This window comes from Phymastichus coffea, unplaced genomic scaffold (assembly GCF_024137745.1).
Source record: "Phymastichus coffea isolate CEN01 unplaced genomic scaffold, Cenicafe_Pcof_1.1 PCOF00005, whole genome shotgun sequence".
Lineage (NCBI taxonomy): Eukaryota > Metazoa > Arthropoda > Insecta > Hymenoptera > Eulophidae > Phymastichus > Phymastichus coffea.
This window is the reverse complement of record NW_026706816.1, coordinates 2,775,981-2,794,152: the sequence shown is the minus strand read 5'-3', so window position 1 is coordinate 2,794,152 and position 18,172 is coordinate 2,775,981. Positions and strand designations below refer to the sequence as shown.

Here is an 18,172-nt window from a genome sequence, read left to right as displayed (position 1 = left end):
GCTAAACATCGATCGAGTGGCGGCTGACCTTCGCGCGACCGACCGATCCTTCGCACGTATGTAAATTCGTCGCTAGTTTCCCTGAACGAACTTTTGAGCTTTTGTGCGCGAAATATATAGTTCGACAGTTAGTGTATGTGTGTCGTTCACAATTTTCCGCTTTGAGGGTGGCGCAGCGTAATCAAACATTACCACCCCTCTCTCTGGGCGCCAATAGGTTGGCATAGCCCACTGTCTTTCACTCTTTCACTTTCAAATACCTTGGAGATCCGGAAGTCAAGTTTCCTACGACATCCCTGACGCACACAGCGAGTCGGAACCTTTTTGATCTAAGGCGGTGACCTCTTTAAAAGGAGTACCGATCTTTTCACTGTTCGACGCTCAAGAAGAGCGGAACTAAAGGCTTGACCCTCGGCTTGGTCGCGACGGGACTCTAGTTGCCCCAACGTCTACTGCGTCGGAAGCACGCAGCATACAAATCTTACGAGATTTGCTTGACCTGGTACCACTACCCCGCAGAGGCCAACCCAAGTTGGGATGTCAGAAGAGAGACTCAGCCAGGACAGCCAGAGGAAGATTCCTAAGACGATCAACCAACTAAGCCTCCCCTCCTGGGCTCGCGTTCGAAAAACATCCCACCCTGCGTACCTGTATTAAGGGATTTCTCCCACGACTCACGCTGGAGGGTATCCGTCATTCGAAAGGTTGTTGTTACCCCGTTTTGTCCCAAAGTCAGATCTCGCTTTCTAAAGAATGGTTTTTATGACTTGGCTGATACTGATATTTGCTCTTTCGATTTAGTTTTTGACTGTTATGTCAGGGCGGGGTCTCGTCTAGCCGACAAGGCGACTCCCCAGGCAGTTTTCAGTATTCTTGCCGGTCATGCCACGCATTCGGTTCAAAACTCCGTCGTTGGGTTAAATGGGGTAATTCGCGTTCAAGTATTCGAGCTTCAGAATTTAGTTCTGAAGTTGATGTTCAAAAATTATTGTTCAAAAATTTCAAGCTTTATAAGCTTGTCTGGGTTTAAAAATTAGGTTATTGTGAGAGTTTTTGTCCTTTGGTTAGGGACCTTGTAAGAGGCGGCGTCTTTCTACCATAGTTCGTGACTATTTTTCTGCGCTTTCTCTTTGTTATAGGTGCTCCCTCTCTGGGCTCTATGACTTTTCTAGCAAAGTCTTCAAAGACTTTGTAGATTTTCCTGCTAGATACTAGGGCCGTTTCCGGGCAAGGCCATGTATGACCCTCCTCTTCGACGGCCTCTATTAATGGCTTCCTTAGTTCCCTTATATCTTCGCAGTTAAAGAGAATATGACTTTCGCTTTCTATTTCTCCACAGCTACACAGTTGGTCTCCGCATAATCCTCTCTTGTGGAGGTATGACTTAAAAGCGCCATGTCCAGTCATAAACTGGACTGTGTAGTAATTGGGATTTAGCCATCTCATCTTTAATCTGTCCTTGATTACTGGGAAGTAGCAGTATGTTCGCCTGCCATTTGTGGCTGACTGCCATCTCTCCTGCCATACCCTTTCGATTTCATCGTTGATGAGTTGTATGGCTTTCGAGATTTTTAGTCTGCCCGATCGAAGTTCTTCCGGTTTAATTCGGATGCCGTGCATTTTAATCGATTTCCCTTTCCTGACGCAGTACTTTGCAACTCTCGCGTCAAGCTCTAGAGCTATTGGTCGGGAGGCTGCAAGCACGTGCGCCGCTTCATGAGAGATCGATTTGTAGGCTTTGAGTGTCTTGCAAAGAACGGATCGCTGCAATCTTTCTAACGCAGATTGCTGTTTGATGTTGGTCCTTTGCCACCAGACCGCAGCGGCATATGTAATTTTCGATAGTAGGAAGCCATTATATATCTTTTTCATGGAGGTGAAATTTTAGGCCCCAGTTCGCTTTTGCAACTTAACTTAGCTCGAAATAGGTGTTATTACAGTCTTGAACCACGTTTCTAATATGTTCTTCCAATTGGAAGCCCTTCAAGATCGTGATTCCTAGGTACTTGACTGTTTTGTGCGTTCTAATGTTGTCTTTCCCAATTTTGACTATAGGGTTCCTAATCTCGCTTAGTTGGCCTTTTAGCCATATTAGTACTGACTTTTCTACTGCTAATTTCATTTTCAGACTTGCACCAGTCTGTCATTATATTAATGATTTCTTGGGCTTGTCTTTCAAAATCAATGCGTGTCTTTGCCTTAATGATGGGAATCACATCGTCTGCGTAGGCTAGTACTTCGTATCCTGCGTCCCTGATTGCCCGGAGTGGTTTTTCTCAAAGATGACGTTCCAACCTACCGGTCCAAATACTGAACCCTAAGGGCATCCCTTCGTTACTGTTTTCAGGGTTTCTTCGAAGTGAGCATATATGCCCACTTCTCGATCACTGAAGTAACTCTGGAGGAGCTTGTAGATGTTCCTCGGGCAGTTTCTTTCTTTCAATTGGGAGAGCAGGCTTTGCCACCATAAGGCATCGAATGCTCCTGAGACGTCCAGTGGAATAGCGTCTACGTACTTTGTCGACGGATCAGATTCTGCCTCTTCTACTATTTCATATAGTCTTCTGATGGCATCCTCTGTAGATCTGTTTGCCTTAAAGCCAAATTGATCCTCCGAAGACCAGTCCGAGCTGTTAAGAATGTTGGATATTCTTTGAATCACAAGCCTCTCGAGTGTCTTCCCAGCTATGGGGAGTAGACATACGGGTCTATATGATTTAATCTCGTTCTCGGGTTTTTCAACCCCTTTGAGCAACGTGATTAGCATTCCACTTTTCCATCTTCTGGGGAACACTCCGCATTTTAAGCAGGCGTTGAAAAGTCGCCTCAGTTCTTGGTGTAATGGTCTAGCATTTACAAGTATTTCTGACTCTATTTTGTCTTTGCCTGGTGATTTCCCTGCCTTGTTCGCTTTAAGGGCAATTTCAACTTCCCTTATTAGGAAAGGCGTTGCGTCGCCGGTTACTGGAACCTCCCGCATATCTCTGCGAATCTTTGTATGTACAACGTTTTCGCAGCTTGTGTCGTCATCAGGCATTAGTCCTTCTAGTAGAGCCATGCTTGTTTGCTTCCAGTCTTTTGTGACTGAACCATTACGGTTAACCGTGCACATCGCTTTTGAGATTCTGACTTTTTTGGATGCTCGTTTGTATGGGTACGCCCAAGCATTCTTTTCGCTTTCAATGGTGCAGAAATCTCGCCAGCTGTTGTTTTTGGCTCTTTTAATAGCCCTTGCATAGTCAGAATTCATTTGTCTCAATTTTCCAAGTAATCTCTGGAGGGCTTTCCTTTGTTTTCTATTCGGTCCTTCCTTGTCTTTCAGAGCGACGATTTTTCGTTATCCTTGTATCGCCCGCTTCTTACTTCGCAAGTCAGGATTCCACCAGGGTTGAGAGCGCGTTCTTCTCATTTTTGATGGAATAGAGTCCTTTGCTGCCCTTATTAGAACCTCTTCGAATTTAGAAACATATGTTTCAATGTATTCAGAGGTTTCTAAAGGGAGGTTGGATAGGTTCTCTTTCTCGAATTTACAAAGTCTCCCGAATTTCTCCCCAATCAGCTTTTCTCATATTAAACCTTGGTTCTAATGTTTCTCCGGTTCGTATGAGTCTGGCTGGTTGTGAGGCAAAATCCAGTTCGATCACTATGGGCCTGTGGTCACTGGTGGTCCATTCTTTCACCGCCCAGCTAGCCAAGAGGTTTGACAGATTTGACGTGTGTAAAGTTACATCGATATCCGTCTCGCCTCTCGTGCTACGGCTCGTTGGAAGTTGGCTCCTCCTATTGGCCACTATTAGCCTGTATTGGTCTATGAATTCTTCTATGACTGTTCCATTCTTGTCCTGTGTGTTAGACCAGATCTTTGACTTGGCATTTGCGTCCATTCCAACTAAGACTCTTTTGCCTTTCAATTGCTTCAGAGTCTCAGCTAGTTTGTCAAGATAGGTCTTCCTACTGTGGCTGAACTGGCAGTAGATGCTTATGAAGTAAATTTCGCCAAGGGCTCCGACCACTTGTGCGCAAACACAGTGGGAGTCACACAGGTTAGAAATCTTGGTAGCAGTGACCTTGTGCGGATTGTAGAGTATCGCAGCTTGAATCGTTTCGCCTTTTTCGGCTCCGGGAATGGCTGCGACACTGCCCATACCTGAAATCGCGTTATTCCAGTCATATGGTTCTTGCTCCAGTGCCACCTATATGTCAAGATTTCTGTCTGTCATGATTTCACCCAGCTCATCGTTGGCTACTTGCCTTTTGTTGAGGTTCAATTGTATGATCCTCAGTTTCGGGCCCAGTTCAGGGTTTTGTTGTGCGTTCAATTGAAACCTCTTAACTGGTGGGCAATCGTCTTTGCTTTCGTCAAGATTGTTTGGTTGTGAAGGAAACTGAGTTGACACCGGAGTATTGGAGCGGTGCTCGAGTTTCTCAACGGTCGCCTGCAGCTTACGTTTCCTCGCCTTATTATACCTAGAATGGTTGACCATATCGCATTCAAGGTACAACGCAATGTCTAGTTATATATTTCCTCCTTTGGAATCGCTGCTGGCGATTCTGGAGGGTGGCTTTCAATTTTATTTCTGGCGTTAACGTGCGCGTTCAATTAAGCGAGTGGCGTTCGAGTGCGAGCAGTGAGTACTTGTGTGTGTGTGTTGACATGAGCTTGGTTAGTTACCTTGTCGGGTTTCTCCATGGTTTCCCATGGCTCTTTTATTTACAATTAATTTAGCTAGTTATTTTCCTAGCTTTTAATCTATTATTAGATTATTTATTTTGATTTTGTTTTATTTTATTTTATTTCTTTTGATTTGATATTTAGATTTTTAATCTGTAGGTTTAAATCTGTAATTTTTTCTTTCTTATTTTTAGTTTTAATTAAACTTTGATTTGTAACTAACTTAATACTATTTACTACACTACTGCTTATATTACTACTTAAATTATTGTTAACTACTTAAGAACTAATTTAATTATAATATAACTTAAAACTACTTACGAGTGTACCAGCGTGTTTATCTTTCACGCTGGGTTTGAGATTAATCAAACCTCGTTTTGGTTAAGTCAGGGTTAGGTATTTGACGAATTGCAACCAAAGTAGCATTTGAGTGAGCATGTCGGGTTTCCGCCTTTTCTATCATCTTAGCCTGTGTTCGCCATTAGCAGCACTGGATCTGATGGACGTTAGTGCATGGTTTTCGCTTTCAAAGGGAGCTGACAGCCACTAATTTCGCTTTCAAATGTAAAGTTGTTTTAGCTATTAGGGCTTAATGAATTCCTTAGCAGGAAGGATGCTGCCCTTCTGTGGAAATATTTTTCCTAAGGGTTTCGGCATCCGTAGTGCGTTCTAGTCATCGAGAGTTACTCGGCCCAATGGACTGTTTTCTCGCACATAGGTATCGGGCCTTACTCCAGGAGCTCGAGGCAAAGAACTTTGGGTGGCTGCTATGACCACGGCCGCGACTCTTTACCCACAGTAGTGGCACTTACCGATTGCCAGTCGATAGGAAGTAATTTCTTATCTACCCGAATTAAATTCGGATTGCCGGGACCATTGGTCCTCTGCAACTAGCTCCCGGAACGGTCTCCCGTCCTCTAAGAGGGCGCGCGGTACCACAATCCTAAGAGATTTCCCCTCAAGTGACTCCCGGATTTTGGCTTTTCTGGGCTCGAGTTGAGCTCTTGGGGTGTGGTAGACTCCGCGATGAATGTTTGGGCGTTTACAGGCCGCACCTCACCACGTGTTGTCATGGTCCGTGTTGTTTCATTTACTTGGCCGGTTGGCCTATTGCCCTGGGGGCAAGCGTTGTGTGTTTTGTCTACTGTTTCTTTACAGAGACAGCGTTTTCAGCCCCACCGCGTGAAGGTACACACATCCGCACTTGTGATTGCAAGTCTTCGTTCAAATATACATTGCATTCACTTCGGGACGACTAGCATTAGTTGCTTGTCGAGGGCAATCGGTGACGCATTTTGTACTTCAGCATTTGTATATGCCCGTACACAAAAGAGAGAAGTTTTCGACGTCCTCTCCCAAAAACAACGAGTTATTTGTTTGAGGAGTCTCCGTTCTTTGCTGAGGAAGACAATTACTGTCCGTCGCTTTGACAAAAGATTTTTGCACAAAGTGACCTAGCCAGCCTCGCGGCTAGCCGTATGGTGCACTATGTGCATCATCCATGTTTTTGCTAAGCGGATTATAATCGAGCTTCCTGAGAGCATCGTGATCGCAACCGCCTATATAGTTCGACATTGAGTAATCGCGTTCGCAATCCTTGAGACCGTCCGCATCAACTATCGTCAACCCAAGTCGAAGTCGCGTCATGTTGCACCACTCGCGCCCCTACCAGGTTAGATTAGGTAGACCATCGTGAGCGATTGACCTTCGGCTAACCCGGGGAAATAAGTTGGTTTAATAAACTCGAGTCCTTATTAACTCATTGTTATTATTGACTTTGCCATTTGATTACCTCCTCCCCCGTAGCTTTCGCGGTTGGTTCCGAGATTAACGAACGCGTTTATATGAATTAATTGCTATTTCGACAATCGCTATCACAAGCCACATAACCGGTCGATCGGGATCCTCTCCTGCCTATTGGATTGTCAACGAGGCGTCCTGAGACGCCGCTTCGATGTACCCGCTTCTGAGACAAGAGCTTCGTATTCCGAACATCACTGACTAGCCATCGAGCCGCAGCCGTGGGTGGCTAAATCACCCGTTTTCCCCTTTTTCCGTTTGATTTTCTTTCGAACAACTCAGTCTAGGACTTTGTGCTCCCTTTTCTCTCTCATCTCCTGTAGATGATTGCGCAAGGTCAACGTACGACGACGACGAGGAAGGAGACAGCTGGGAAACCACCCGACAACTACAGCGACCAGGAAGCCCACGCGACAGCCGATGCTGCAGCGCTACCTGCCCTCCTAACGCGAGGAAACGGTAGCTGCCGCCCAAATAAAATGAAAGCTGCATACATCGACTGACTGCGCCGCTGGCAGTGGTCGAGGCCGGAAAAATTGACTACACTTTTCCCCTCCCCTTGTCTCGTCGCAATTGACCAGGTGGTTTTATTTTATTGTTTTCATACCCAACCAAGCACGTAGGTATATGTTTAATTTCGGCGTTCGTAAATATTTTGTTAATAAATTTCTCTGATATTACAGTAAAATAGAAACCTGTTTCAACTTCCATATTTATCAGCTTGTTATTAATTGTAACTGAAACAAACATCGGATTTGCCACGACGTTTGGTGTAATATGCTTATAATTTCTATTGGTTATGTTGAAAAATTCTGCCATATTGTTCTGCTCCCCGTCATTACGCTGTTGTCTAGATCGACATTGCTGTTTTCTTCTTCCAAGAATTTGTTTGAAATTTTATTCTTTTTAATGCAGGATTTCTCCAGGTGTCCTTTCGTCCTGCAAAAGTTACACGTTAAGTGTCTAAATTTGCATGAGTTTATAGCATGTTTGTCTACTCCACAGTAGTAACATGACGTATGTCCTCTGGGTCCTTGTGAACTCCTTTTTCCTCTGTTACTCAAGGAACAAGGGCGTCACGGTAAATTAGAACTTTTTTGTTATTAAACATAAAAATTTTCTTAACTGTGGTTAGTGTATAACGAAGTTTTGCTAGATTAAGCTGCGTTCTTGATAGCGTTTTCTCTTGTGATAGTATCTTTATAGACTGTTTCGTAAGACAAACTCACAAGTTTAAAAAGTTTCAGCCGGGTCAATTCGTCTTTAATTCCACATACGAATTGGTCACGGATAGCGTGGTCCAGGTTGGAAAAAATTGCAGTGTAAGGATAGTTGTCTGAGGCGTGTTACGAAATCTGTCACCGTTTCATTTACACCTTGTCTTACTCTATTAAATGTGCATCACTCCATCACTTCTGATGGTTTTGGATTGATATGCTCGTCCATAATTTTTGTTTTAAGTCGTCTTACGATTTTGTTGTAGGTTTAAATAGAATTTAATATTAATAGAACACAGAAGATCATCAGATCTTGCCATCATGAGTTATACAGTGAGACTCAGAAGCTCAGTGCGTATGATGACAAACGGTTCTTACTTCCTGGTACCACCGAAACGCTTCCTTAGGGTCACTACGGTATTACATTAGCGGTAAGAGAGGAGATAGAAGCATTGGGAATGATCTCGATCAAGCTCCCAGCTGCCATTTCAGTCGCCGCCGTCGAGTCGCCAACTGCCGCCGCCCTTACTCCAGCATTGGTCACTGCTAAGAGCCGTCGATGAATTTGGAGAAGGGAGTAGAGAATGGGATGGGAGAAACGTTACATCGAAACCACGGACTGCGAAGCTCATTCTCGTCGAGAAAAAGTCGTCTACAATAGCAGCAGCAGCAGCAGCAGCAACCAGTAAGCAGTAACAGTCTTTTTCTTCTGATTATATTCTAAGTCAAATTACATCAAGAAAAATAAAGTTATTAGAAGCTAGATTTGTCGCTAAAATTTCAAAGTTTAGTGATTGAAAGACAAAAAGAAAAAAATTATTTCACCTTTGAGGTAAATACAAAATTTTCTACAATTCATTTTTTTTCCTTTCTACAAGTCGAGTCGTTATTAATAATTTGTTTCTTTTCCGGATGGATCTTACTCAACTAAATATTATTGCACGTGTTGAATTTAAGCCCACCGAAAAAGTTAGTGAATTGACGAAAGGATGCCAATATATGATCGCCAAACTAAAGCCAGTTGCAACACGATTTGGTGACAAAATAATTGTTGAGATATACGAGGAATTTCAACTGTTTCTGTCATCCAAGCTGTCGAATACAATTATACAAAATCGAAAATTAATGCACAGTTTGATAGACAACGCCAATAAACTTAATTTATTTATAAATTATCAAGGAGGAAACTGTATAGAATTTAGTAGCTCATAGATACATTATTATTATTGATAAATAAATACTCCAATCATATTTCTACATCAAATGTTTATTTATTTATCCTTAAATCTACATACATAAGTTAAGACTACCTCTCTTTTTTTTCTACAGTTCACTTTTATCTATTCAACTATTACGCGAGTTATCGAATCCTAACCATTTTACAAACACTCGATTATCACGCCTTTTAATAATTTTTTCAAACAGATATATATCGGGATGATTCATTTTTTGTAGTTTCTGCTCATAAAAAGCACCAAGAATTGGCTGATCTTGATAATCTTTCAAGTGATAAATAGTTGGATTTGATGAAACTACACGTACAATAGTAAATATTTCCGTAGACCAATTCGGTGTATATCCTTTTTCAAACATTTGCTTCGCATTACTAACTCTTACTTTATCACTAACTTTGAACTTTGCCCCCCCTTCTTATACATTCTTGAACGAAATTGCGTAATACTTGAGCTTGATTCACCGTTGTCACTTGAATAGGTTTCATGCCAATTGTTCTGTGTTTACGATTGTTGTAAGCAGCAGTGAGCTTTCGTAGTATATCTACCCATTTGTGATTGCCGCGTAGACTAAATTTTATCCGTAGCATTTTTCAACGTACGACTGATTGTGAGTCGTTCACATATTGAAGCTTTGAGTGAACTATAAGTCGAGTAGAGATAAATATTGTATTTTTTCATGAGAGCTTCAAAAGTTGCATTATAAAATTCTTTGCCTCTGTCCATGTTAAGATTATTTGGTACTCGACATTTCACCAAAACAGATTTCAGTGCTGCTGCTACATCACTACCGACTTTCTTTTTCACTGGAACGGTCCACGCATGCTCGAAAAATTATCGATTATCGTGAGAAGTCAACTGTAGCCGCGATTTTCTCTAGAATAAGCCTGCATACCGACGAGATCGGCCTGCCAGGTCTCGTCTATTCCTCGAATATCGTACTTGCGTCGTGGATAATTACGTATGGCTGGTTTGTGAAGCTCTTCCACCACTTTTTGATGCTCCATGGGCGGACGACACGTCTACTTCTATATTTTGAGTATCTATTTTTATCACTGATTTATTTATTTCAACTAAGTTACTCAAATTACTTTTCAAGTATGCTATGATGGTGTCTGTAACAGTTACTAATTTGTTTCTTTTACAGATGGATCTTACTCAACTAAATATTATTGCACGTGGTGAATTTAAGCCCTCCAAAAAATAATGGACCAATGGTGTTATTAAATTTGTGACTACTATGTGCTCGTATAGGCTCATATGGATTCATGCTTTTTCTATGAACGCTAGACTTTTCCAAAATTTCTCGATATCTCTTGAGATCATCTTGTGTTATTATACTTCTATCAGGCTGCTTTGTCACAAGTAACTCCGTTAAACAATTTCTTTTCGGATACTTGAAATCATCAACGCTTACGGTATTCTCATTAAAAGTCACTGTGGAGTTATCAAGCACATAAGCTCCACTTTTTTCTTTGCGCACACCATAAATCAAATTCAAAAAACTAGAGTCACTTTTATTCAAAGCATTTATGTACTTATCGACAGGCAAGCTCTCATCCTCGCTTAATTCAGATAAACTGTGATAAATTTGTGTATTGTTGTGCGGAACTGTATCATCAGTATCTTCACTGCTAGACTATAGATTTTCATAATCAACACTAGCAGCACCAAAATAATTATTTTCATGTTGTGGTATTTTCTTGAAAAACTCTGTCTTTTTAACTAAAAAACTTCAGGAGGAGGAGGAGAAGGATTTTTACTCACAAAATTCTTGATTGGTTCTACTAAATTTTTGATTGGTTCCACTTCGCTTACTATAGTATTTAGCGAATCAATTATTAGCTTGAATGTCTTATTTAAGACTTTATCAGTGCAATCTCGAGCATGCTTCAGTAGATTATACTTCTTTCTTATTGTATCTTGAGCTTTCACAAGTTGACAATGCACATGTTTTTCTTTTTGATGATCCTCCATGTTAAGAAGATATCGATTTCCGTCCACAAGCTTCCATTAGTCGAGTACTGAGATTTGCACAGCGTAAACTAGAAAAAAAATAACTCTCACCATTCGGATCTTTCAGTAAAAATTCTCAAAGTAAATGCTCTGAGAGTCGAGTGTAACATTACCTCAGGTGCATATACTATATGAATGAAAGTAAGGTTCACGATATTCATGAATTTTTTCCTGCAGTACCACCTGGATATAAAATTATCGAAGTTCCTTCAAATGTGATTTATCTTCCAGTTACCGTAAAGTGTATAAATCATTTACAATTACGCATCGTTGACCAAGACGGAAATTTAATAAACTTTTGAGGTGAAGTGATAACAATTAGATTACACCTGAAAAGTACATGGTGGAAATCGTTTACAATTTAAATAGTAGTGGTGGCTATATAAGCAGTAAAATATACAATCCAACCATCAGTTGTCGATTGAAAGTAAAAGCGACAACTCGGCGAATTCCGAGTGTCATTCGTCATTGAAAAGCGAAAGGATTCACGCGTCAAAGCATAAAGTTCTTAAAAAGTCTCAGCTTAAAAGTAATTTCTGGTGGAAAGTAAATTGCATTATTTTTTGCTGCTTTTAACGAAATAATGGAGAACGTTCTAGAAATACAGTCACCCGTCACCTTTGATGAATCCTTGGCTCATTATGAGATTCATACTCATCAACCGTACACCAATACATCTTTCAAAAATAGCGATGAAATTCTCATATCAATCCAACATCAAGACCTGTGTCTTTTACCATCTCGTATCTTATTGCGTATTTGTGGTAGATTGTGCGATGATAAGAAGGCAGTCTTAACGAATACTCTATTTGTGAACAACGCCATCTGTCACTTGTTTGAGGAAATTAGGTATGAGATAAATGCAATAGAAATCGATAAATGTAAAAACGTTGGTCTACAACTATTATGAAAAATTGGCTATCACTTAATCGAAGTCTAAATTGGATTGCTGAAAATCCCGGATGTATAACAGAAAATGATCAGAAAATAATCAATGACGAAGGATATTTCGATGTCACTATTCCTTTAAACTTCATCCTCGGATTTGCTGCAGATTATCGCAAAGTATTGGTAAACATGAAACATGAACTAATTCTCACACGATCAAGCAGTGATTTAAAGGCCGTTATCCAAACAACAAAATTAGTGGAAATAGAAACAATCAACGAAAAGTTCAAGATTGTTATAACACACATCGAATGGCTTATGCCATACGTCACTGCATCGAATACTCAAAAAATTCGTCTACTTGATTTTCTGAAAAGAGAAAGAAGCATTTCAATGAGGCTTCGTAGTTGGGTTTAGTAGAATGGAACTCTGATGATTTCAAGTACGAAGAGCATAAATTCATCATCACAGAGACGCTTAAAGATGCTACAAATATTTTTGTTTCCGGAGATCTGAAAAAAGAGTGGTTAGAACGATATGGCCTCAAAGTTTTCGACTTGAATGATTGGGGATATTCCCCTTTTGAAAATATGAAATCTTATTTGAAATTTGAAAATATGAAAATTTGAAAATATGAAATATTACTGTGTGTCCTAATCATAACGGTAAATACGTAACGACATGCGCACATCAAAATATTAAATTTATGAAAAAGTTTTACTTAAATGTTTGCTGCATGGATTGGAAAGAGAGCGATAAAATTATTGAAAGATTTCTATAAATATTCTTTTAATGTAAATGACTTGTAGAATAAGATTTATTTTTTATCAATAAAAGAAATTTTATTTAAGAAAAAACAATGTGTATATTTACTATTACCCTCCCTCTTCTACTCCACTATTTCATGAATTAATAATTAGTATTGTGACGGTAAACGTCTTATTAGCGCTAGCAGTCCAACCATGCGGCTGCCTGCGAGGGCAGCACCTACCGGTTGGGGCAAATGTAATGAGGGAATTCGGCACGAGACGGAACAGAACGCCTGCGAATCCGAAAATGAACCAGTGGAAGATTAGAACCCGCACACTCAGCTGCAGCAACTATCAATAAGAGTTTTCCCGAGTTTTCTTGGAGTGCAGAGACGAATCAACTGAATTAATCGAAAGAAGCGGTGCCTGAGCCAGACCAGAGCGAGTGCGTGCAAGTGTGCGTGAGTGTGGGGTTTCGCCATCGTGGGCGAAATCGAACACGCGAGATACTTCGTGAAAAAGACAGACTTTCCCGAAACTAGAGTGCGAACTTTTTCTCTCGTTCACTGTGCGACTGCTAATAAGGTAAGCTGGCCAGCTTAATTTCGCGATTGCTATGATTGCTATTAACTAATCTCTCGTATTCCATAAGAAGCGTGCATGTATTAACTCGGCGAACGAAGAGCGGCGACCGATCCGACACTGCATGTTATTGTCGCGCGTGCGCTTTGTAAACATAAACACGCGGGCCTAATACATTGTAGAGATAAGAGGAAATAAACGATTTCACATGTGATATTGTCTGTAATTTCGATGTTATTATTTCGCGCTAGTAGAAAGTTGGTTGACTGACGCCCGTTCCCTCCTGCTCTCCGGTTTTCGAATTTGAACGTGTAGGTAATCCCGCGCGCTCTTCGATGTGATCGCTCGCATAATTAAAAAGACGGTTATCAACCCCGTTACAGTATATAATTTTTTTCACTAAATCTGTGCATTACACGTAAATCAATTGCGTCAAATTAATTAAATTCAATTAAATACATAAATTTATTTTAATATTTAAAACGCATTTCATATTGGGCGGGCGGGTGGAGGGAGGGACTCTTGCGCATGATCTAACAGTGCTGATCTGATAGCTCATACGCCTCAGATTACAGAGGGGGCGGCGGCGGGAGCGCCTGATCTCATAGATCTCAGGAGGATAGGGGGCATTTGATCTAAGAGTGCCGTAGATCTCAGGAGGAGAGGGAGGCACCTGATCTAAGAGTTGCAGATCACTGATATGAGACCTCCCCATGATCTGAGCCCCCCCCATGATTTAAGGCCCCTTCCTATGATCTGCCCCCCCCCCCCCCCTCCAATGATCTGAGGCCCCCCATGATCTGTGGCCTGCCTAGTTTACCTACTAATATGTTTTTTCACCGATAAAAAAAATATCATTCTCTTGATTTTTTGATGTACTACAACATATACAAGAATCATCAAAATCAGTGAGTTCAGATTGGGTAACATTTTAAATGGCACATTAATGTGGTGAACTGTATCTGCTCAGACGAAAATCGTAACTGATTAGTGTACCGAGAAGTGTTATTGTTGAAATAAAGTATGAGTAAAAGGGATAATTATTCTTTATATGCATTTATTATATTTGATGAGTGGCATTACATACATATGATCTTACAATATTCATAAGCCCATAGACATTAAAACTAAACGCTTGACTTCGGAGCCTGTATACCTGATGACTGCTGAGTTGTAATTACGCAACTCAGCACTCACCAAAATTTCAAAGTGCATCGTATAAGTTTTGCATTGTATACAGTACATTATACTGCTCTGTGAGTTGTCTTCAAAAATATTTATCGGTTTTTCTATATTCACTCTGAAAACTTTTATTTAATAAGTTTGACTTCACTAATTAATTCTGATAAAACTACATATTTTACATTTGTTGACGATTTAGTAACGCTACTTTGTTTTCTAAACTTTCAATATATAACATTTCCAAATATTCTAATTACATATCCAGTGGTTGATTTTCTGTCATTTCTACCTCAAGTCCAGTCAGTATCAACAATCCATTACTTCTGCACTTAATTTTCTTGTATAAATCCATTTAAGATTTTTTGTTAAATAAAGATAAGTCTGGGCAATTCTTGGCTATTTCAAACAGTTTAAAACTTCAAATCACCAATTTTGTTCAAAGTTGGTAGACTTGTTACCTATACAGAGGTCAACATCTGTGCAGAGTTTTAGATCAAAATATTAATAAGGGGCCGACTTATCAACTATTCAAAAAATATTAGACTTTTTTATATTAATTCGATTTCTCGGAGACTAATAAAGATATGGACATGATTCTTTTTTTTAAAGACGCGGAAAGAGTTTCACTTTTAAAATGTAAATAATAAAATACCAAATCATTTATTTATGCCATTGTTATAAACAATTTTTTCAAAAAATCGACATTATCTCAAAAAACGATATTTTTTTTTTAATTTTTGTACCATCGTGTTTCTTCTCATTTTTTACATAAGAAACCGTTGAGAAAATCGAGTGCCCGCTATTAGGATTAAGATAGCACTAAAATGAAACGAACCCCGCGCTAGCCGCTCAGCCGTCTGCTACTCGTGCGGTTCCAACGTTGCTTGCTGCAATTGCCTTCTTTAAAGAATAAATAATTTCATATTCTAACAGTCTATATGTTAGTTAGTTAGTTAGTTTATTTATTTACAACTTATATGTTACATTTGGTTTTCATTTCTTACATTACTATTTGTGTCTCATATCCAGTTTGTGTAGTTGATAATGTATGTGTTGTGTGTGTGTGTGTATGTGTGTGTGCGCGCGTGCGTGTGCGTGTGTGTGTGTTGTGTATATATGTACATATGTAGGTGAGTGTGCGCGTGCGTGTGCGTGTGTGTGTGTGTGTTGTATATATATGTACATATGTAGGTGTGTCTGCAACTCTTGCGTCTCTGTCTTCTGCGCCTGTCCTTTCAGCTTCTCTTCCCATGTTTTCTATTGATTAATCTTCTCTTCCTCTCTCTCTCCGAAATCTACCTTTTCCGCTCTTCTGTTTTTCTCTTTCTTGCATATTTTCTTTTCAACTTTTTCCTTTGTTACTTTCTTTTGCCTTTTCACATTTGCCTTTCCTTTGCTTTTGCTCTCATTCTTGCTAATCATTTCATCTATCTTTCTCCTTATTAGGATATTAGATATAGAGTACATAGATTACTGAAAAGTTTGTATGAATCGTTACGCAATGAGTTAATAGTATTACTCGTGTCATTTCTACGTCTTCGATTTTTTTTTGCAACAAAGTATAGCTCCATCTCATCTACGAAAATCTCCCAATCATCGGTTCCTAAACTGAAGAAAATTTTTGTTTCTGATGACATTACTTCGTCGTCCGATTCCGTTTCACTGGTGTTTGCTGATGCCGTGCTGTAGTTGGCCTTGACGTTACCTGTATTGCTGGAATGCGCTGCTTGTCGAATCTTGTCGGTTTGCGCTGTCTTGAGCTGTTGTTGTTCTGTTATATCCTTGAATATATCTAACAATTTTGATGACGTCCTTTACTATTTTCCGTAAAATGTCCAAATCAGAAAGCTCTAAAACGCTGCTAAGTTCATATTCCAATGAACATTTAATTAAACTGTCTATCGTTGATTTGTTCGGTTTTTTATATCTCATTTTTCACAAATTTTCTTTAGTTCATCTATATTAAAATAATCCAGAAGTATTATCGTACTATCGGTATCGAATCTCAAATCAGTCATAAAATCTATGAGTTCTTGTTTTGAAACGTTGTGTACCCACGATGGAGATTAATCTTTGATGAGCTCGTTCCAGGTTGATATTAATGCAATGAGAGTAAATTGTTTACCTAGTCGGTGTCCGGGTATGCGAGAACTGTGCCTTAGTCACGTTGTTAGTCTTCAATTTTCAAAATCCTCGTCACTAATTATTATGTTTGTAGTAATCAGTCACGCAAGTATGTATAATGAAGGTGAGATACAGGAGTAGAACGGAAGGTCGGTCGCTTCAATACAACTGGTTGCTCGGCGGTAAGTCACGAGCGCCAACGCTCGTATTGTACATCATACAGTGCCGGTCAGCCACTTTTACCCCCCCACGGGCAAAATCAGTCTAACTTCAAAGTTTTATATCTCTGGTAGAAATTAACGTACAGAGACGCGCGTGGGTGCGTTTGAAAGGTCTTTCGGAGAGTTTTCAAATGATATGACTCGCGGTTGCCATCGATTGTTTTTTTAAATTTTGCAACAATTATGCAAAATTGAAAATTCTGAAATTTTTTTATTATTTTTGACAATTAGCCAATTTTGGAAAAAAAATCGTACGAAAATTTGAAGTACACCATTTTTTAGCTATTACCAAGCCCTATCTGAATCACTCATCAAAAATTTATTTTCGTCAAATATGACGCGCGCACGGGCATTTTTTCCTGGAAGTGACAGTTTTTTTCAACATTTTTTATCTCCGTCAAATTGTAACAATCGAAAAAAATTTATAGGGGAAAAAATGTTTGTTTTTTCACGTAGAATACTGCAATAATTTTTTTTTCGGTTTTTCGAAAAATTTTTTTTTTCGGTTTAAATTATTTTTCAAGGTCGAAAAAAAAAAGATTTTTTTTTATGTAATTTACGATACTTGTTATGTAGTATTATTGAATGGGTGGAAAAAAATTTTTTTTTGTGGTTTCTCATCTTTTTAGCGTACCGACTATGAGAAAAAAAAATTGAAAAAAACCGAAAAAAAAAATTTTTCGAAAAAACCGAAAAAAAAATTATTGCAGTATTCTACATGAACAAACAAACATTTTTTCTCCTATAAAATTTTTTTCGATTGTTACAATTTGACGGAGATAAAAAATATTGAAAAAAACTGTCACTTCCAGGAAAAAATGCCCGTGCGCGCGTCATATTTGACGAAAATAAATTTTTGATGAGTGATTCAGATAGGGCTTGGTAATAGCTAAAAAATGGTGTACTTCAAATTTTCGTACGATTTTTTTTCCAAAATTGGCTAATTGTCAAAAATAATAAAAAAATTTCAGAATTTTCAATTTTGCATAATTGTTGCAAAATTTAAAAAAACAATCAATGGCAATCGTGAGTCATATCATTTGAAAGCTCTCCGAAAGACCTTTCAAACGCACCCACGCGCGTCTCTGTACGTTAATTTCTACCAGAGATATGAAACTTTGAAGTTAGACTGATTTTGCCCGGGGGGGGGGGGGGGTAAAAGTGGCTAACCGGCACTGTACCTGCCGAGCCTGCGCTTCTATATATACATTTGTCATGCACCACAGGTAAGGTACGATTATCTTGGCAATTGTTCCCTGCGAAGAAGAGGTTTGGCTGTCTTCTATCCTGAGCAACTCCACGCCCTGGCCTTTCGTCGAAAGCACACCATCTCCAGCAGCATCAATTACGAGAAGCTGGACAATCGGCCTGCTCTGTAGTTGCCATCTTTGCCTCCCAGGGATCATCAAGGAAAAACAAAGGTCAGGTTATCTCTCTCCCCCGGTTATTCTCTCTCTCTCTTTCTCTCTCGCAGTGATGTGCGGCCGCG

The 18,172-nt window shown here is 39.7% G+C and overlaps 1 protein-coding gene across 1 annotated transcript; it reads right to left on the bottom strand.

Annotated features, from left to right (window-relative positions):
• Positions 1–9,491: 9,491 nt before the first annotated feature.
• On the bottom strand, positions 9,492–9,928 carry LOC131667838 (uncharacterized). The gene is made up of 2 exons (XM_058941557.1): positions 9,781–9,928; positions 9,492–9,727 (listed from the first exon to the last, which is right to left on the bottom strand). Exons 1-2 carry the CDS (start codon positions 9,926–9,928, stop codon positions 9,492–9,494), a joined length of 384 nt encoding a protein of 127 aa, XP_058797540.1.
• Positions 9,929–18,172: the final 8,244 nt, after the last annotated feature.